This window comes from Anas acuta, chromosome 20 (assembly GCF_963932015.1).
Source record: "Anas acuta chromosome 20, bAnaAcu1.1, whole genome shotgun sequence".
Taxonomy (NCBI): domain Eukaryota; kingdom Metazoa; phylum Chordata; class Aves; order Anseriformes; family Anatidae; genus Anas; species Anas acuta.
In genome coordinates, this window is record NC_088998.1 from 9,699,423 (window position 1) to 9,721,394 (window position 21,972).

The 21,972-nt window shown below is 44.5% G+C and overlaps 1 protein-coding gene across 7 annotated transcripts in view; it reads left to right on the forward strand.

Moving 5' to 3' along the window:
• Window positions 1-21,972, forward strand: part of DAB2IP (DAB2 interacting protein) — a 210,179-nt gene that overhangs the window by 47,084 nt on the left and 141,123 nt on the right. For 2 of the 7 annotated variants that reach the window (XM_068656644.1, XM_068656643.1), the window contains exon 1: window positions 19,888-20,594. The exons of 3 other annotated variants lie outside the window; for them this stretch is intronic. In XM_068656644.1, the coding sequence (XP_068512745.1) occupies window positions 20,474-20,594 (121 nt within the window). In that variant the 5' untranslated portion in view covers window positions 19,888-20,473. Of the gene's footprint in view, window positions 1-19,886; window positions 20,595-21,972 lie in introns of those variants that run through there. 2 more of the 7 variants (XM_068656645.1, XM_068656641.1) reach the window with 2 other exon arrangements.

Sequence of the window (21,972 nt, forward strand, 5' to 3'; positions counted from 1 at the left end):
TTCTTGAGAGATTTTATCTTGTCCTGTTAATTGTTTGCATTTAGTTAGCTTCTGCTTGCCAGAGTTCCTACCAGTCAGAACTCATTTCAATAAATCATTCTAGCTTTGAAAAGCCTGGGCTTCCAGTCATGGTAATTTAGAGGAGAGGAGGGGTAATAGGAACACGAGAGCTGTGCCAGCTTGGTGAAGCACAAACTCTCAAAAGAAGATAAAAGTTTATCCAGGGAGGCCTGTGATGGGAGAAGACTGTGGATATCATCGTCTTGTAGCTGGGATTAGTATTTCATCTCTGAGGATGGAGCAAACGTTACTGTGGTGTAAAGTGCTTTCAGCTCCCTTTGCCGATTCTCCTGCAGTATACCAATGTGCTGCGTAGCATTCCTCTGGCCCTGCAGAGCCGGTGATCCAGCTAGAGTAAGTTCATTCAGAGATGCTGGAGCAAGCTGCTTAGCACTCGTCTCTGATAAGTGCAGTTGATCACTGCCTTGCTTTTTTGAGTAGTAAAATTCCCACCCTCAAATTTCAATCTGTTTGTCATCACTTCGGGCTTGCAGACAGTAGATTTATTTCATTCACAGATTTATTCCTTTAGTGGTTTCAGATAACCAGTGTCTGCAAAGGTTTGAGGTAATAATCTTCTTATTTTATTAAATCCTATAATATGGAACTGGCTTCAAAGTTCCTTGCTATTACTACTGCCTAGTGCACAACAAACTTGCTCCTTTAAAATACTTCTTATGGCAATCAGGCATCAGCGCTTGATGGTAAAATAGAGTTTGGCTGGAGACTTGGTTTTGCTAATAGTAATCCATGAAATATGATGGCAAAATTGTTTCTTTTTTTTTCCTCCTTTTTTTTTTTTTTTAATCGCTACTGGGTATCGTAAGCCGTATGATGCGTTTGATAGCAGTCATCAAAATTTACAGCTATCACTATAATCTCCTCACTGCTGTCAACCATCTGCATCACTCCTCATGTTCTACAGAAACTGAAGAGAAAGCAAGTACATAGAGTTAATTTTAGACAGCACATCACTCCTGTTAATGGAGTTTTGTGTGCTAAGTGTCATCACTGTGTAATGTTGTGCAAATAATTCAGTAGAAACCAGAAAGAATTGGCACGCGAGTGGATTCCGTGATGATTTATAGCCCTTATGGCTGTGTTACAGGTATCTGTGGCCAGGCTGCACAATGTTTGAATCATACAAAAGCCTGGGCAATTACTGTTGTAACCTCTGGCTCGAATATTTTCACTTCATGGAATCTGAACGTGATGTGATCTGAACAATGAAGTCGGTGAGAGCCCACAAGTAGCTGGTGATTATACACAGGGGTGTGCACCTGCTGGATGCACCTGGTGAAGTGCTCCCAACAGCTGAGAGTGTGTGGAGCACCCCCTGGCCTCATGAGTGAAAAAACCTGATGTGATTCAAGAGAAACCTTGGCAAAAAAGGTGCTGAAGCACTACTCTGTAAAAGAGTCAGCATTTACTTAAGCCTGTGGTACTTTTGCTTTGGGCCGTAGAAAAGGCAAGACCCTGCAGACAGAGCAACCCTGCAGCCAGCGGGGTAGGCTGAGTCCTATGGCTGAGTCCTCTTGGTAATGTAATGGGGTTGTGTTCTGCAGCATGGGGCGAGTCATTTCCTCCGTGCTTCTCTTCATCCATCTGTAAATAAGAGTTGCCAGATGTCTCACCTAGTATGCGATTTCCTGTATTTCACCTTCAAATCCCGTGATTTGTTTAAAACCACATGGAGTATTACCTTGCCTGTGCTCCCCTTGTACTTCAGTACAGAACCTGGGTTGAAATAGGGGAAAGCAAAATTCTGGCCACTTCGTTTAAGCTTCACTTGAGCGGTCAGGCTTGGTGCTTCAGATGACATCTGCATATAGCAAAGCCTCTTGGCATTATATTTAATCTTTATGGAGAGGTGAAAGGTTTCCCACCATAAAAATGATGCTTTTGATCATGGTGTTTTAACTTTTATATTACTGATAAGCAACAGATGAGTGAGTGAAAGGAAAGTCCACTGAAGCTGTCATTGTACATCTCCCCAATTTTTTTCATTGGGAATCCATTTAAAAGTACACGGTAAACCCCTCATCATCTCCTGAATGTATCTGATTAGCATAACTTAGAGCTAATTCTTGTGAATGAGGGGATTGTACCCAGGTGATTGCAAAAAGGTCTGCTGATCTTAGCTTTATAAATATTATTCTGAATCTAACTTTGTTAAAGTAATTTGTGTAACATGAGTGAGTGCCTTGCAGAGCTCTTCAAATGCAGAGACCACACACTGTGTAATCTTTGGAGCCAATCCTAATCTTGGCTTTGCTTTTCTTAGCAAAAAATGTAACTTGGTGATTATAAAATTTAGCTAATACTTTATCTCTGCAATTGGCATCTTCTCACATGAGATTGTTCTACCCACGCTCCGAATCCTGCCTGCATTATCTATCACACTTTGCCTCAGAGAACTAGGAAACTGACTTTACAGTAGATCAGCAGACCAATTATGTTCTAACATAGTGAGGTTTTGCAGGAAAATACTGGTGGGTAGATAAAGCACCTTTCAGGCTGCCTCTGACAACTAAAAAAATATCCAAACCCTCCTCTTTGCGTAATTGTTTTCCTCCCCAGTGGCAAGGCGCTCCAGAAAGCGAGCGAGCTGCTCTTCTGGCAGGCATGCGGTGACTAAAGGTCAGCAAGATGAATGGGGCTGCCCGTGGCCACGCAGCCGGCTTGCCAAAGACCCCGGCAGGCTCTCGAGGCTCCCACCCCGGTGCTCAGATGGAGCTGGGGCCCAGTGGCCAGGCTGGGCGGTGGGAAGGGGCCAGGCAGGGACCCTCCGCATGTGGCCCTTGGGCTGCCGGATGGTTCTTGTGCTGGTCGGCTTTGCCTCTTTCTCCTGTTTTTTTCCTACTATTTTGGTTGCTTGACTGAATCTCCAGAATTGACTATTCTTTATCACAGATCCAGCTGGAGAAATGAGCCATTTGCCATCAATCTAAGTGTTTCAGTAGGAATGTTGTGACTAGAGATTTTGCTGTCGTCTGCAGGTTCTGAACAGCTACTTTGGATTGGATATTTCAGAGACCTGAAAGAAACCTGCGCGTGGTGCAGCTGCCTTTAAAGAAATAACTAGCAGTGGGTTTGAGGTTACCACATAGGTTAAAAATAATAACAACAAAAAAAAAAGCCAGCATGGTGCACTGGTTGACTGGTTGGGCACAGTTTCAAGGCTGCTATTATTTTGAGCAATTAATGTTGTGTTTTATTAGTAATGAAAGCCAGGGTTATTTTGTACAGTGCTGGAGCAGTAAAGTGTGACTAAGCAGAAAGTTGAACTCTGGTGTGACATTACTTCTGCAATTTATAACCTGCCAGTGCTGCTTGTTCGGTATATAAACCACGTTTATTGGTACTCAGGCTGATTGTGTTTTCAAGTCACTTAATAATTACATCTGAGAGACAGATAGCTTCAAACAACTGGCTGTTCTATAAGTAACTGCAAAAATACCTAGTGTGACATCTCTTCTTTGAGGCAGTCTAAAGACAAGCTCTTTTTCTGGTGGTCTGTTTTGAATAAAGTGATTTCCTTGAATAAATACATGCTCTGCGGCTTGAGGGTGGGGTATCCAAGCGCTTGCAGCCTTCTTACAAATTGGTAATGTTTCCAGCTGTTTTCTTTTTGATTTGGGGGATGAAGAATCTATCAAAGCTAAACTTGAACTTATTTAACTGTCAGACATTAAAAAAAAAAAAAAAAAAAAAGAGAGAGATTACACGTATTACAACAGATCTATGTATTATCTTATGGTGCATTTTGAAATGTCTTTGGAGAGAAGCAAAATGACTCTTTCAACATCCTGCAGCAGACCATGGTAGGGATAGAAGAGTGCTCCTGTCACTTTATCACTTTGTCTTGTTTAAAAACCTCAGGCTTCTCAGTTGTGTATTTTGTGTTCATTAAATATATTGGTGCTCTCTTCGGCAATTGTTTCTTGGTGAGCCTTAGAGGTTACAGTTTGCCTTGATTTCTCCACAAGAGCTTTGAAGGATACGATGCCAAGAAGCCACTTCTGGTGACCAGACTCAGGCCTAACAAGGTCGTATCCAGCAGCTGAACAACAAACTAACCATCAACTCTCCAAACTTTTGCTAAGCTTTTATTTTCCCAATCCTTTCCTGCTTCTCTATGTGTAGAAGCCACTTTAACCCGTGATGTTTCTGCAGCCAGCCCCCGAGGGCCCAAGCTGAGCTCTAATTGATTGTCTGAATTGTTCAACTTTAAGGGTCCCACAGTTACTGCTCAAGCTCTGCTGAGTTACTGCACAGCTTTAGGCAGCAGAGTTTTACTGACTGCAGCAAATAAATTTGCTGTGCTTTATGGAGCACGGAGAAGCTTGTTTTCCAAATTTTAATCGTCTCAATAAATTGTCTTAAGATTGTATTCTGTTAAACCCCGGGAAATTAATGAGAGCAATTAAAATATGGACATTATTGGGAAGGTGTGATGGTAACAGTGCAGTTAGAAAAAGTTGTAAAATTTGGTAGAGGGAATAATGAGGACAGTGAGGATTGTAGAGATACACAGCACAGCTACCCAGGAATCCCCTTCAGTCATGCTTTTTACCTCCAGAGACTCTGACATCCCACTGGGGACTAACTGGTTGTGCTATTTGATAATAATTTGTCCCAGTCTTTATCTGAAGACACATCCCAGAATACTCTAGTCTGTTCTGTGAGCAGAAGGCCCCACGTGCATGTAGTTCAATCCGAAAGCTGCATGGAAGACAAAGCGTTGGGGTTTATTTTTGTGCCCTCACTTGGGTGTCACTGCTGGAATCCGGGGCTCTGTGTGTACCCAAAGGGAACGTGAGGTGAAGCACCCCCCTCTCCCCCGCAGGGCTGTACGTTTGTATAGCTATGCACGTAGGATGAGGCTCTTCCTCTTGCAGGCACTTGAGCTTGTTCCCCACCTGCTCTCTATCTTCCTGACACTAGGGCTGTTGATATTCTGAGTTTGTGAATTGCTGCCTGTCAGAGTGCAGCGCTCCGATTTCCCTTTGGCCAGAGGCACCACTGTATGCTCGTCGGTGCTTTGCGAGTCAGAGTCCCCATTCCCTAGGCAGCACCATAATAAATGTGATTAATGACACCACGGTGCTGCAGGATTCCAATTACAGGCTACAATTCTGTTATTCTGGGACAGTCCCTCTTAATCCTTTTCTTTAATTACAAATGCACTGAAGATCAGTAGCAGAGTGAAGTTCCACATACCAACGTATAGCTCACCGAGTGACCTATGCAGAATTCAGTAAACACCAGCTGATAGCATGGAATGAGACAAACGAGAGCCCTTCCCTGCCTGGTCGATCCTTTTCCTTAAAAGAGACCATGATCGAAGTGCCCTGAGCAGAGTAAATGAGGCTCTGATACCTGGGAAGGATTTTCAGCTTACACGTCAGAGAGGCGAGGAAACATTGGTAATGGTGATCAAACAGCCATGCCGTTTCTTGTTTGTTCACTGACTTGTGTAGTACCAACAATATTCAGTGTGAGGAGCGACCGCAATGTTTGCATTCTAGGTTTGTGTTGCTCTGCCTTCAAGTGTGTTTTGGTTCAACAACCCCTGCTTTCCCTTAAAGTGCTTGAAGGGGTGAGCCTTCCAGCTCAGTGCAGTAAGAGAAGCAACAAAGGAGTACGATTCTGTGCTATGTCAGTGACACTCTGGTTTATAACGTTACTTTTTTGCTTTTGAAATGTCATCAGAGTTTTAGATGTGGTCGCCTATAAGAGTTTGTGTGTCTGTGTACGTGCACATACCCAGATGCAGAAGGACGTGGAAATGGTTAGTGCAGAAGCGTTTGTAGGGGAAGGCTGTGTTCAACGGGGAAGTGCAGTGGGATTAAAGGAGTGTCCTCTGACACCCACAAAGCGATCAGACCAGCAGCATCAACAAAAGTATGTTGATTCCATGACTTGAGAGTTTGGTGTTAATGCTTACAGCAGTGAAGATTTGTACATTTTATTTTCAGCCTCTTCTTGCCGATGCAGTAAGCGAAGGGAGCGCTCGTTCTGCTCTCTGAGGGAGCGGCTACGTTCCGTGGGGTCAGGCAGTGCAAGCCCTACACGATTCCCAGCCTTCCCCAGACCTGCTCTTTGGATAGCTTTCAGATCTTTATTTGAAAGATTAGAATGTTTTCAAAAAAGATAGGCCAGGTTGAAGCCTCTTCATTGCTGTATATCAAAGCGTTGTATTAGGAAGCTCCGGTGATTGATCAGCCTTCCCCACTGCAATTACAGATGAGGAGCAGCAACCAACAAATCACGCCGCATGGCTCTATGAAGTACTGAGGCGTTCTCTGTGGTCTGGCCAGCAAATCATTAAATCGAGGAGAGGAGCAGGGGGCAGCCTGGCTGTTCTCACCTCAGCACAGCAGCTGAGGAAGCTGCTGCCTGTCTAAATCAATCCCACTCTGGGAGCTGAAGCACTGGAGACATGAAACTTGCCTGTGGCCACATAAATGACACATTACGGCTGCAATCTCGGGGGCTGCGCCTAAGGCAATTCTTAGAGTTCCCTAGTCCTGTCAGCCTAGAGGGAAGGAAACAGAGGCCGTGCTTAGCTTTGTCAAACTTTTCTTCTGACCTTTAGCTGAATCGGGGGGCTCTGGCCTGCAGTTAACCAATGGATGAGGAATTTATGCACAGTGCGTGTCGTAATGAGATTTTACAATGTGGGTCTTGGCAGATAAATTTAATATCTGACAATTAAAATAGCTTGGCTGCCAAACACACTGAATATGGCCAGATTTTTACAAGATCCTGTGAATTCCTGGCCTTGATATTCATCGGAGGAAGGAATTCAAGAAGAGGAGGGAAGTATGGAAAACAGAACTCCTTACACCGTACCCATTTCCTTATTCTTTCTGAGTAGTAAGAATCCCTAACCTGCAAAATGGGGTTAAAGAATTATTTAGGATGGTCATAAGGTCAGCTCACTTTTAGAGTTGTTCCAGTTTTGGTCTTTATAGAGTAATTTACCTTATGCTTGCAGTACTGAGTAATGAAAAATCTAAACAAACAGAGCACTAAGCCTCAATCCTACATGGAAATCTGTGCACATGTGCTGCAAACAAGATAGCACCCATGGACAGATTTGTTTGTGTTTTCATGTGAGCCAAATGCTATATTTTTGCTTCTTTTAATTATTCAGTCCTGAAAGAATTTACTGTGAAATCCCAACAGGCAGAGATAAGACTGAAAACCTTGTAATCTACAGCTACACAGAAGGGTCAGTTTATGGCCTGAATGTGCTGGAGAATATAGATGTGGAGAGGATCTCGTAGTGAAATGGAATGAAAACCTGCGTTATTTTGGTGCTTTGCAGCATGTAAACTATTCCTGCTTATGACAAACCTAACGCCTGGAAAAATCAGATGACTAAATCTAATCCTAACTTGCTATTCTGATGATTTTTTTCATTCTCAAATTAATTCAGGTTGTCAGATTAATTCAGTCCCAGCATGGCAAGGGAAAGACAAATTAATTAGCTTAAGGTCCATGAGAGGGGGATTTTTGTCTCTGTGCACTTGGTGTGAGGTTATGCGTGGCACTGCCTTTGGGCAGATCACCAGCAGCAGGGGCAGGGTCCCATCAGCTCGTCCCCTGCCTTTAGCACCGCTCCCAGCCAAGTGAGGAGAGTTTCAGTGAAAATCTGTGAATGCCCTTACGGATTGGAGGAACTGAAGGCCGCCTTCCTAATGCAGATACATTTTAAAGCTATTTATGTATTCTCCTGAGACTGCTCAGGAATCACGAGTAATGCTTTTAAACAAAATAGAATGTTTAGCTGTAGAAAAAATGGCCAGGTCTGGCCTCATAAGAAAAACAGCCTTTTTTTTTTTTTTTTTTTTTTTTTTTCCTTTTAATGTTGGATTCCTCAGTATCTGGAACTCCTGCACGTAGTAACCTTGTTACCTGTAAGATAGCTATGGTAAGTGGGCTTACTGCAAGGGAATCCCCTGACATTCCCACTTTGAAGGTTACCTCTCTGCTGATGTTATGTACAGATGCACCGTCAGATCGAGAGTGAAGTCTCTCTCACCTCCTTTAAAATATCAGCAACCAAAGAGAAGACAACACTTAATTCTTTTTTTCAAAAGGAAAAGAAAGTCTTGTCTTGGGAAGAAGGGAAATCAAATAAAAAATTTAATGCTAGAGAAGAAAGGCAAGAAATGCAGTTGCCGTGGAAACCAGAGCATAAGTAGAAAGTTTCCAGCAAAGAGCAGAAACTAAAAATGAAAAACCAGAGTGTAGAGACTTGGCAGGTAGCCAGCAGCTCCACCAGCCTCTTTTCTCCTCTTCACTTGGTGAGATTTTTCTTAGTCATCTTGTGCAGTGTGCTCCACCAGGACAAGTGGGTGATAGCATTGCTCGAGATGAGGCAGGCTACGCCAGAGCCGCGCTGCGTGCTTCAGCTTGGTGCCCCTTCTTCCACTGAGCAAGGGGAAAATCAGGAGGGGCTGGGTGTAATGTCCCAGCGGGGCTGGGAGGTGACTTGGAGTCGGGCAGCTGGATCGTCTAATGGGCCCACGTCCTTCTTGATTCTTACCCTGTTCAAGGCTCTCAAAGGACGTTGCAGCAATAAGCCTTGTAACTCGTTAGAGCTAAAATACTTCTCTGGTCCCTTTTTAGTAGGGAAACAGGCACCCTACCGCTTGCTCCAAGTCCTGCGGTGACTGGGGCAAAGCTGGAGCAGCACAACTCCGGTCTCTGTCCTCTGCTTGCCTCTCGAGTCAGGCTGCTCCTTTACAAAGGCCTGGCTTGGGTGCAGGGTGTTTGGCATCTGGCTGTTGCATGTGATGCATCTCTGAAAGCAGAGGCAGCTTTTAGACATCGAGTTCTATCTAGGACTCCGGCATCGTTTGTTGCTAGCACATGTTTAAGGCAGTTGTATGCAGTAAAGTATTACAGTCATTGGATTAGCAATTATTAATTCCTCATGCTTTGTAGCATGCCATGGAAAAAAAGCAGGTGGGGAAAGCTGGGAAAGTTACCCTGCAGTGCTGTAAAGCCCTCGTTATGGCCAGGAACTGATGTGGGTGAAAGATTTTGAGCATATTTAGGACTGTGTGCTATTACAGATGGAAGTAATGAAACCTATAGTGCTCAGGCTTTATTGAGAAGAGTCATATTCTGGAAATTAAGCACGTGTGTGAGAGTTTTGCTAGCTGAATTCAGACTGCTCAGCATCCTACAAGATCGACTCCTTTTTCATGAACAAAATGAAAAATGCAGTGCAGGCCAGACCCCGGCTTTGCCTCTGTGTCTGGGATGTGTGACCGTCCTCCCACAGGTACAGCGCCGGGGAACCTGCCCCAGCTCCTGGCTGACAGCACGGGCAGGATGCGGGTCTCTGCTGCTGCTTGCTGCTGGGCTCACCTGAGCCATTTCCCTGCCTTTTGTGTGTCTTATTTAAATATTACTGCAAAACAAATGTGTTTGTTTTCCTTTCCTTGGAGTTGGAAGTGTTTTAAGGAAATGCAAGCCCAGCAGTGGGTAAAATTCAGCAGTGGAAGCGATCAAATACCGCCTTGTTTCAGGGCTGGAGCAGCTCAGCCGGGGACCCCTGGGGGGTTCCTGCAGGTAAACCAGAGGCAATTTTGGGTGAAGCGCCTTTAGAACGTGGGTATGAAAATGCCTGAGCAGCAAACGCAGAGCACGACCTTGTGTTTATCTTCTAGGTGGCCTTTAATGCCAAAGGCAAATTTTACTCAGCTAAAACAACACGTGCGAGAGGCCTGGCCCTGGTATTTCAGTTCCTGCTTTCTGGGGGAAGAAAAATGATCTCTCAGCTCCGCCGAGAGTTCCTCGAGGAGGGCTTTTAAGGGGAAAACAGATCTCGGGAGAAAACGTGACCTGCCCGCTTAGGCTGTGTTCTGGGGCCGGTGCAGACAGTGCAGGGGGTGCCCATGGAGGGGGGTCCCGGGGGGGTCCCGGGGGTGCCCGGGGGCTCCCCGCGGAGCCGGCGCTGTGGGGCCGGCGGGGGGCAGCAGAGCCCCGGGGCTGCAGCCTCGGGCTGGGAGAGCTGGGGGGTGACCGGGGAATCTCCGCTCTCCGTCCTGTGAACACTGCTCTCTCCTCTCATCCTATCAACTCTAACAGCCTTTAAAGAGCCTCTAGGCACTGAGCGAGGATTACCATAATGTACCTCCTCCCTCTGCAAGCTGCTCTTGGAAAGAAAGATGAGAATGTATTGGAAATGATTTGCTCGTATGTAGTTCATAGCCCAATTTTTAACCCCCTGCTTGTACCATTGCCAAGTACCACTGCTAGCTGCCCTGCCCACCTCTGTGAGCAGCCTGCACCGTGTGGTTACCCCTACAGCTCCGGAGATCTCAGTGCTGAAGAGCTACAAGTGGAGGATCAGTGTCCCTGCCGAACAGTCCTGGTGCTGCTTCTTCTCATCCCGCGGAATTCCATTCATTCCCTTTCCAAAGAGCCTGTAAGACTCACCCTGTGCCGAACTCACAACAGCCTGTGAATAGTTTGGGATTGCAGCTCTGTGGCCTCTGTACGTTCCTTTAATGCGTTCACTGCTCCTCTGGGAGGACTAAGCCAGGAATAACCAACACTTTCTTAAGCCAGGCCTCCTGCTTTGTGGCTCTCTGTTTCTTTTTGGGCCCTGTACGTACTGCTCTTCTCCCCACCTCGCACTTCCTCATGCTTTTACATGGCCCATAGTGCAATTAGGTGTTATCGGCATCTGAGAGGAGGGTGCTGCATCCAGTGCTTTCCATTTTGCTGGCTGGAGGAGGACAAAGGACTCTTAACATTTCTCTGCAGTCGCCTCTTGGCTTGGCATACTGTTCATTTCAATAATAAAGTGTTTCCTTTCATTCTCAAACAGTCAGGCCCCTGCCAGAGCCATAATTGTTCACAGATGACTCATTTTGGCTGCAGGATCAAAACGAGGGAAAAGTGCTGTTTGCACAGTCTTTGAAACGTACAAGATGGGAAGAGATGTTCACGCTTGATATTTGTACCATATGTTGTTCCTAAATTTTATTACAGAGCCTTTACATTTCAAAAGAGATTCTGCTCTTGTCCTGGGGATGATTTAGAAAGAAAAAGATAGGTAGAGTTTGGAGTTAGACTGGGGTTACCAAAGGCTGACGGTATAGTTTCTGTAGGGGCTGTGCTGCAGTGGGCAGTGCAGCAGGGCTCTTTGCACTGTCACGTACCGATGAACTATGCATTGCTTGCATGCTGCAGGCTCCATTGTGATTTTTATTAAATTCATGTTGAATATCTCATTCTTTGTAGAATTTGTTTGGAAATCTTGCGTTTTCGGCTGTAGCAGGTGTTTGCATTTCCTTCTCTGCTGAAAATAATGGATGTAAGTACCTGTTGTTGGGAGGCTCAGCACACGGGCTGAGGACCAAGTTACTTGTGTTAAGATGGGGAATAAGGAAATGATTCCTGCATTGCTGTCCAGGGAAACCAAGGACAATGATCTGTGTCTCTTAGGCAGAGTGTTTTAAGAAACCCAACTATTTAAAAAAAACACACCATTTCTGACATTTTAGTTTGGAGTGTCACTTATCAGATCATCAACCAGATCTCTGCACAGGGCTTGTGAGGTGCTTGAGACCTAGCCCTGGTGGTGTGACCAGTTGCAGAGGTGGATCGTGACACAGCAGAGCTTGGAGACTGGAAAGGTTAGCTGATTTCAGCACAGTTCCACATTCACAATATCCCGTCCCTGGTGCGGCCCTTAGATTGTTTATCGTGTCTGTGCTGTTTTAAGGAGGGTCTTCACTTTCTGGGATATACTGAACTTGAACAGTAACTTCTTTCAGACCAGTACTGTGTTGCTGTGCTTAGACTTCATGCCAGAAGGAAGAACGTAAATTAAAATGAGCTCCCAGTGGTATTTAAAATTGATTGAAGGATTTCCAGTTGGTTTTGTAAAGCAGTCTTTAAAAACAATAGCTACATTTTATTTATTTTTTTAACTTGTTAACAGGGTAAGCTTTTAAAATGGATGGTGTTTTCTGTGATACACTGTCATGTAAGTCTGATAAGGAAGATGGCTAAAGAGCATACTTGCCAAAAACATTCCTTAGGAGTAGTCTATTCTGGTGCCAAAAAACAAGTAAAACAAGCAACTGTAGTTGTAATATACTTTGCAAATGATGTGGCAAGGAAAGGAAGAAGATAATCTGTCACATGGAAAATGAAGTTTGAATTGTGTGTATATAAATCGGAGATTTGTTATAGGAGTGTACGATCATTATCAGGCATTTAAACTTGAATAGAAGGGTCTCATCTATTAATGAATCAGGAAGTAAGCTTTACGTAGCATGTGTAAACAATTTAATCTTTCCTTCCACTTGTCAACAGAGATGTTGCTTTCAGTGCGATGTTACCATGAGATTAAACACCCCAAGTGTTGATTCACACCGCTGTGTAAATCTCACGTGCCCTTAATAGCACTTCGGAAACATCTGCACAGCAGTAGGTGAGTAGGAAAGTGTCTGCTTCCCTCGCAGCGAGCTGGATTCCTCGGATAGGTAAATGCTGTTTGTGCACAAAGTCAGCTACTAAACGGCCCTACCACCTGTAAAAGTCTTCTCCCCACCTGGAGTTGGAACAGAGCAGATTTCCATGCAAACAAGGATAATGATGCCCTGCAGCAACTTTCTGAAAGGTTGATCAATTTTCCTGGCCTTTCAGCACACCACATAGGAAAACCACTGTGTCAGAACACGCAAAAAATAGCTGATGCTTCTGCTTATAACAACACGTTTGGCATACCAAGCCAGTGATGCCAGACTTCTATCACCTTAGGGACTGACGTAAAAGAACTTTTATTGCCCATTGAAATCATAATAAAAACATCTCTGACCAAATATTTTTTCTCAGTATTTGACTTGAACAAAAAATCTATAAAATAATAATAACTGGAAGGAAAAAAATCACACTGCCATATGGTAAATGTGGTGGTTAATATTAGCACAAATCTGGGAAAAAAATCCCATCATTGTCTGTTACTGTAAATACAGAATTTCTGAGCAGTTGTATTATGAGGCTGAGGTGAATCATCTCTGAACAAACCCTACAACTTTCTTCCTTCTCCCATTGAGAAAATGTCTTGTGCTCGTTTGGGTGTGCATTGCGTGGCTCCCTCTGCTCTGAGTGAGAGTTGCTGTCGGCTGTCGGGGGGGATTCTGTGTGTCTGGATCCTCCTGCTAAAAGGAAGTCTGTTTGTTTTAGTCTGGCTAGCGAGGTGACCCCTGTAAATAGCAGTGCTAGCTCGACTGTGTTCAGACAGAATAAAAGCAGTTCAGTGAATACATTTCAGTTGGCTGTAAGCTGAGTTCACAGCAGACCCCACGGGTCAGCTTGCAGAGGTCATAACAGCGTAGTGCTTTAATTTTGTCTTGGAGGAGGAAATGGGAGATCTTTGGAAACCCAGAGCTGAAGTTACTCTGTTAATCACTCAATGAATCATTGTTAACATTTTATTTTAGTAATAAGCTTTTTGTAAAGAATAATCGGGCTTAAGCAAATATTTCCTCCCAGCAGCTACTCATGGAGAACGCATGGTGCTAGGAAGTGTTGTGCTGTTCCCATCTCTGTATGGGGGGCTTTGTTCAATGTGTTACTTTGTACAAGAGTTTTCGTTTTGCTGGGATGTTTGCTATGGGAATTTTTGCTATACAATGGAGATTGTATGTTCATGTGCTGTTTTTTTGTTTTTCTCTTGAGTTATTTAAAGCAGCAGACTCTTTTGAGGCATTGGATGTGTGATTCTGGCAAAAGTTTCTTCATCACTTTGTGTTGGACTTCATGTATTAAAGTCCTTAATGAGTTCTATGGGATTCCATAGCACAAATCTTAAGAGAGATTTGGATTTCCTAAATTTTATTAGCATCGCTGCCAGTCAGGTTATAAACCAAGTTACCCGAGTAGAGCATCCTTTGTTATTAGGAATACATGTCAATAACTTTAGGGTAAGTTAACTGATTTTATTTTGGCCTCCCCCAGCTAGCTGGAAGCTGCTTTGGGAAGGTTTGTGTTCTTTAGTTCTATTGTTCTGCTGGGAAGTGGTCAGGAAGCGCTCAGCTCTGAGGTCAGGCTCTGGGCTTCTTCCCTGTTCCCTTGCAGCACCGAGCTCGTTGCGTGGCGCAGGAAGCGCCTCCAATCGGGTTCTCGCTGGCGTTCCTGTAACCTGCCTGGGGACTGAGCAGCCCTTCCTACGTGTTTTTCACCAGGCACTCCACGTCCCTCCAGCACAACGAACAACATGTTTGTTGACCTTCTCTTTGCCTGTTCCACACTGCCGGAGCTGGTGTGTTGTACTGAATCCCCACTGTCTAGAAGCTGCCTGCTCTATAGAGAAATGAAATGGTGTGGTTCAACACTCAGCTCCTTGGTCGGCAGATTTGTTGGGAATTAGAGGTAGAATTCCTAGGCTCTGGTTTTATTTCTCGTGCTTCCGTCTTTGTGCATGATATTTGACAAACTCTGTGTTCATATTTTCTAAATATATGACAAATATTTCTCAAAATCAGGACATTATGCATTAGAAACCAAATAATTGACTTTCCTGCTTAACAGTTGGCACTTTCATTTGAAATTTATATTTACCTGAGTGAAGAAAAGAAAGTCTGTATAAGTACATGGAAGAGCTGAGCAAGTATTTGCAAAAGCATCAGTGCTCTGTTGGATGAAAGATACTGTAGAAAAAAAAGATATTATTATGCTTAATGCTTATTCATTACGAGAGGATTGTCTTGAGAGTGCCAGGAAGCTCCTTTAATTCTTTGGGCGAGGGCTGAGGGGTGCACGCCTGGCTCTGCCACAGCCTTCCCAGTGGCCCTGCCTGAATCCCTTGGGGCTGCAGTTCTCCATTCATGAAATGGGCATGGAAATTATTCTGCCTCCAGGGCGTGCAATGATGTGTGCATTTAGCTAGGATAGGAGTGCTTTGGACAAGGAATGTCTCTCATTTGGTGATGTAGCAGATCCCAAAACAATGTGACGCTGATCTTGGGATCTCTGGGCATCACCACAGTAAATATATAGCTAAGGATTGTAAATAAGCCTGTATCTAGGGAACACTCATGCTAAAAGAATTCATGCCCTGATTTAACTGATACAAGACCTCCTGTACTCTTATTTAATATTACATTATCCACACACAAATTCTTCCTCTTGCTTTTTTAATGTTGGCACTGCCGTTTCTACTCATTAATGTCATTAAATATCTATATTAGATAAATTAACTTGCCCACTTCCATTTGGATTTCATCACCATACAGACAGCGAGAATATTCCATGGAGTAGCTACCTCATAAATAAATGGAGAGCAGTTAATTCAATGTTTAAATTTAATATAAATCTTTGTTTCTCATTCTGATTCCAACTCTGTGTATTGCTTTGTTGCAAGGCTATCAAAAAGCTGCTGCAATCCACCTAAAGAAGTAAGGAAATTAATTTGTCTCTGCATGGTCTTAAAATAATCGTTGTTTTCCATTAAAATATCGAAAAGAAGTATTTCACTTTTATTGTGTGTATGAAATTTCCCTTGTTAAGTCTTCAAGTATGTCACTGTAGATTCTCTAATAAGTGGAGTTAAAATGAGAAAACATTATATTGTTTCTTTTATTAAAAAAAAAAGAGAATTGTACTTTACAAACTTTTAAATCAAGTCCATTCTACCTGAACAGAAGAATTTTAAGAGTTTTTTTCTGACTTTTATTTTTTTTTATAAGTAGCTGGCTCCAGTAGCTTGCTAGGTTAAGTATAGTTTACTTATTTCCCTGATGCATTTCTGAATATTCTTCTGTTTGGAGGAGGTTCTTATTTGGAATCGCTTAAAAATATTGCTTCTTTTATTGTTGTTGGCTGGTTTTGTTGTTTGTTTGCCTTTTTTTTTTTTCTTTTCCTTGAGGGGTGGTGTAGGAGCATGGAAGCCCCCGCTCAGATTGCAGCACGTAAACTTTTCAGGGAGGACCCCTTCTCCCTGTGCTGATGGGGTAGAGAAGACCTTTTGAAAGCCAGCCTGCTGGGAGGTTAGGACATGGACAAGGATAGAATTGAATAGTTTCAATGCAAACTTCTTTTCCACTGCTGCTTGAAAACCAAAGTCTGTTCTACTTCTCTTTGCATGTGTATAGCTGAATTGAAAGTTAAGTTATCCTTACACAAAGGAAATTACCTTCCTCTCTGGCTCTATGTAGAGCTTATATACCCCTAGTAGCCTTGAGGCAATAAGCCTGGAAATCTTCCAGCTTCGTACTGTGCTGAACTGGAGACTGCAATGAACTTGTAAGCAAATTCAAGCAGGCAAATTTAGAGGGACTAAGATCCAGCAAGAGCTCTGCTGTATTTCTCTTTTGTTTAAAAGTACAGATACTTGGTAGAGATTACTCCCATATTACTTTTGCCTCAGATTGTGAGAGAAATATAATCGCTCTCAGAAGTAGTGGAGTTACATGTGACAGGAAAATCAGGGCAGCAATCGGACTTTTTTTTCAGCATCTTGATGATGTGCCTGCAGTTCGTTGACCAATTGGAAATGAGAAATCCAGCTGATGTCCACTACTCCTCCCTATACTGGCCAAGGCAAAAGAACTTTTTTATTTTATTATTTTAACTTTTGAAAGCCTCAGTTCAGTTCACAAGTCAGCCTATGCCATACCTTTACAAACAGAGCTTTTGGGGCCAGGCTGAGCCCTTGACAAGCATCAAACTTTCCCTCTCAGAATAAGGAACCCAAGCTCCTTGCCTTAACGTCTGAGGGAGTTAAGAGGAGTGATTGTTTCCCTCTAAAGCCCTTTGGGAAAGCAAGAGGTTTAATGGTAGGGGCTGCCTTGGGAACGTGCATTCTGAAATACAGTCATTATTTTCCCAGCACTAAGCAATAAACAAATGATAAAAAAGCCAAGTGTTAGCCACTGGGGAGGCAGGGCCTCCGGCTGCCTCCGCGGACCCAGCAGCCCCACTGTAGCTGCGCAAACCCTCAGGCAGCAGCCTGCGCCTTTTGATGTCAAAGCAAACAAGTCCATGTTTGTGTAGCTCTCTGTCCCAGAACCTATTTTGGTCCTAATTAAAAATTTATTCACATGCTGTTAGTTTTGGTAAAGGAGTGAAATAAATCCAGCAGTAAGAGGGCTTATAAGCAGGTTAACAGACGCGGATGACAGCGGATGCGAGGCTGCCTGTGGGTGCTCTAATTTTCCTCTCCATCTCAGTGGTGTATGGGACTGGATATCTTACCGAGGCGTTATGCTTTGGTGGGTATTTAATTTCATGGGTTAGGTTTCTGTTCGGTGTTTGGGGGGAGGAGTTACCAGCCCCAAAACCACTGCTATGTTTGGCTCTGTTTGCTCTTCTTATGGAGAGATTCATCAGAGCCCAGCAACTGAACTCATCCTCCTGCTTTTTAGAGGGAACAGCCAGACTGTGATGTGTTATTTTAGAGACAGAGACTTTAATATTGTCAGCTTTCCTCCAGAACAGTCAATATATCTAACGTTTGGAAGTGGTAGATTCTGCTAGACACAATAGAGCGTTTGTATCAGGATGTGGCTTTCAGAAAGGAAAAGAAAAAAAATATATATATATAGTGCTGGATTAATTGGAAAGGTCCAGACCAGTCACATTCCCTCCCAGATGGGTCATTCATTTTGGTGCCTGCTGCTCTGTAGCATCTGAACTTAAAGCCTTCAAAAACTTTGTTGAAGTGAGAGAGACACAGGCAAGCTGGCTCAACTCGCACCAAACTCCCAGCCATTTATGCTTTTATTGTAGGGCTGCTTTCTCTTGTCATGATAGTTTATAGTCCCTCATTAACTTCTCCTGTTTTATGGTCACCTGCGTGAACGTTCCTGAAGGTACTGTGTTGATTTTAGAAAAATAACGCCTAAACATGGAACAGATGCTGAAGTACAAGCGAGTGAGCACACAATGAGCGCAGGGCCACCATCCCCTGCCTCCTGATCATTTCCACCTGCCCACAGCGGGCCGGAGATCACCGCTGTCTGTGCCTCACTGCATCCCAGGTGCTTCGAGGACAACTCACCTGGCTCCAATTAGGCAAAACCAGCCCAGGTGACCCTGGCCCTTTGAGGTCATCTGAATTTGGGTGAGCTTTGTAAATGGTTTTGTTTAAACTTTCATTTCCATCAGTGCCTTTTTTTTTTTTTTTTTGCTCTTGGGAATGATAAAAGGGCAAAAATAAATTGGATAGGCTCTTTTAAAGACATCTCTAATGATAAAAGTGTAATAGTAAAAAGCTTCTCTTAAGAGCCAGCAGCTCAGTTATTAGGACACAAAAGCACAGAGAGAGACCTGGATATTTGGCTTCTTGTCTACAACAGATCTGTCGTTGAGCCTTGGTATTTGCAGACCTCCCAGCCTTAGATGTTCCCAGCTCTATTTACGAACTGAATCCGCTGCACAGGACGAGTCTGGTCACTTGGAAAACGTTTTTGGTTGTTCCTGTGCTTTGTTTCACATGTTAATCTACCCAAATATATAAAAAAAAAATATTCTGGATAACAAGATGAGGGCAGATGCATAGTAACTGGAGCCTTTCCCTTTTTGCTGCGCTCTGCTGTGCGATGTGGTGGCTGCTGGTGCCCTGGTGGACGGGCAGAGGAATGTGGGGCAAGGTCCCCCTGCCAGGCCTGGGCGCCTCTGCTGTCCAGCTGGGAGCTCCCTCCTTGACCTGAACTTGTCATTGCCCCGGTGATTGGCTCCTTCCTGCGCTGCCTAAAAGCTGTTGAATTCCTTACGTGTGGCCTCAAAACCAGGCATGGACTTCGCTAAAGGCTGAGGCTTGTTGCGTGTCCTGGCAGGGTCTTTCTCAGCTGAGAAATATCACGTTTCCACCACTCAACGTCAAAATAAGAAAATACAGATTTTGTAAACTTTGAGTGTTTTTCATGGCTGCGTAAGTTTATGAAATCCTGCAGTGAAGGTGGATGGTTGGTGATGAGGAGGGGCCTGGTCTTTGTAGAAATATGGGGTTTTGTTTCCCCCATGAAGCACTACGTAGAGGTGTCACACTGAGGTACCCAAATCCAGCAGTTCGTGGCTCTTGCTGTTGAAGGTTCAGCCTGGTGTAAGCACGGGGGGCTTACAAACCTCCGAAAAAGCTGCAGCTGAGCAGGGATCAGCTCATCCTCAGCCCTCCTGCCTGGTCCTGCAGCTTCACCGGACACCGCAAAGAACTTCGCACAAATGCCTGGGAAAACCAAAACCAGGACACAACACAGAGAGCTATCGTGCAAACGTTTTCCAGTTTGTACCGCCCTGTGATGAGGTTTCCCGTTATCTGCCAACTGGTGAGAAGTGGCTGACCTCGGGACGTTGTGAAGTGCCCTCTGCCGCCCGTCCCTCGGGGCCTCTTGTGCTGGCTCTGGAAGGAGTTCAGTGAAAGAATCTGGACAATTCATCTCTTACCTGACCTTTTAAAACTAAAAGTGGAGTGAGTTTTTTTTTTCCCTGGGTAGTCTATTTTTTATTTTCTTTTCCTCCCTGCCATAAAGCGTTAATCCTGCCCATCGCGATGTGATTTCATTGAGCAATGTGAGCCAGAGCCGGAATCTTCCCTGCCGTCGGAGCCCAAACGCAACTCGGCTCGTCCCGTGGCTGGTGGGATGTGCTGTAACTCAGCTCCAATGCTGAAAGGAAACGGGCCTCCAGGGGAGTCTGGAGCTCTGTTCATTCAACTTCTAATTAAAGTTTTCCCCTCTCAAGTTTCACTTTATTTTCCGGGGCTTTTGCTCCACGATGATTATTAACATGTGTCCCATGGCCCGGAAATCGTTATACCCTTCCCCAGCCCAGCCTTTCTCGATACCTCCTGCTGCAGAACGAGCTGCCTGAAACTTCGTCTCCGAAGCGATGCGATGGCGATGACGATGGCCGGTGGCTGATGGCCGATGGCCGGGGCCAGCAACAGCCGGCTGTCCCCTGGGGCTGCCCAGCCGCTTTCTTGCCTCCGGCTGTGTGCTTCCTGCCGTGCGGGTTGATCAGATGCTGCTGTCCAGCGGAGACGATCCAGTCCAGGATTTCTTCCAGCCTTTTCTTCATATTTCAAGAGCCCAGGCCAACTCTGGCTTCCTATTCCAACTCCAGCACGCTTGCTTATCTTTTTGGGGGCAGGAATTGTTAGCACAGTTTATCTTGCTCGCTGCAAGTCCTCCCTCTGCTGAGACATGTACTCTGGTGCTGCTCTCTCTTTTTTTTTTTCTCTCTGTCTTTTTGTTTTCTTCTTGTTGTTTTTCTTTTTAAATGTGTAAAGTGAAGAGTTCCTCTCCCCCCCTCTCCCTTTCCACTCCACAGAACCAACCTCCTGTTAATTACACGCTGGAACTGTTGCTGCTTTGCCAGAGGGGAGAGTGAACCTGTGCCTGCATGTGTGTAGTGTAACATAGCTAGAACGATGTCAATGAACAGCAGGAAAAATTCTGGGAGACCGTCCTACTACTATCGACTGCTCCGGAGGTCACGACTTCAGAGACAGCGGAGCCGATCCCGGAGCCGGAACAGGCCGCTTAGTAGGGGTAAATGCAACACCACTTCTGTTTGCTTGACAGTGCCAGACACGCGTGCTGTTGCTTACAGGTAGCTTCCTCACTGGAGCTCAGAATGACCAGTGCGAATACCTGTGAGTGTGCCTGCTCCCTGGGCAGCTCGTGTTGAGCTTTCCAGAAGGTCGGTGGCTTGTGCAGCGCTGCAGGGGTGTGAGGGGAGGGCAAAGTATCTGATTTTCAGAGCTTAGCTCTGGGGGTCAGGCTTGGGCACTGTTCCTTGCGGTGGCTGTAACACCTCGTGTAACTGTAACTAACCCAGGCTTTTCAGTTATCTGTCGTTCCGTTTTTTCAACTCGTCTAATTAAGGTAACTGCTGCTTTTAGCTAACTGGGATGTTTGGAGGCCTAATTGATGATTACAGAGATTTGAAAACCCTTGATTAAGAGATGCTATCAATATGCCAAGATGAATTGCCAGAACTTGTTCTTCATGAGCTGAGTGTCACCAGGGGGTTCAGAATTACAAAGCTGAGTACAGTTTAGGGGTACAATTTTAGAAAGAGCCTGAAGACTGGGCTCCCGAGGCACTGTGGAAACCTCTGGGACTTGTATTCCCAAATCACTTTGCGCTTTTAAAAATCCGGCTCTAAAAGGGCCTATTTGTCCTCATCAGCAGGAGTTAGGTCCACAGAGTAATGTCTCTTTAGGGCATACTCACTCATGCAGCCCATTTATTCTACTTGAGGCAGCTACTGACCCAGTTGCATTTTTAAAAATAAGCTATTCTGGCTCTCTCTTCTAGTATGAGATAAATGTTTATTGATGCTTGTGCCTGTCGGTAAAGCAGTCAAAGGAGCGGGTGTCTTGGAGTCATTTCATGTTGAGCTATCTTTGCAGAAAGGAGGGAAGAGGGTTGTGTCTGGCCTCTGCTATGACAATCCGGTCCTATTTATCAGGTTTTGAGCTTAATCAAAGCCATTAATTAAAAATAATTTCTTAGTTTTGGGGGTGAATTAAAATAAAAAAAAAACATAGTAAAAAAGCAAAACTGCAACAATTCCTCCTCCATCAGGTGCTTGTACAAATCCAGCCTTGTTCTTGCGTCACTGGAGTTGATTCAGATTTAGCCGGCACTTTGTGAAGGAGGCAATCTGGGAATGCAAGATTGAGCTCAGTGCAGTGTCCTCTTTCTTCCTTCCCTGACATACAGAACTTGTTTCAGGATTTTGAATCATCACTGGGAAAACAATAGGAAGCTAAATCAGTCCCCGAGCTTCATCCTTTCCTTTAAGCAGACAGAGTTGTTCTTCCCATATTTTTTTTTCTGTTTTGCCTGTCAGAGAGGAGTGTTTGTATATTCACAAGCCTGTAACAGCTCCTTTCCCCCCTTTATTTGTATACTGCTCAAA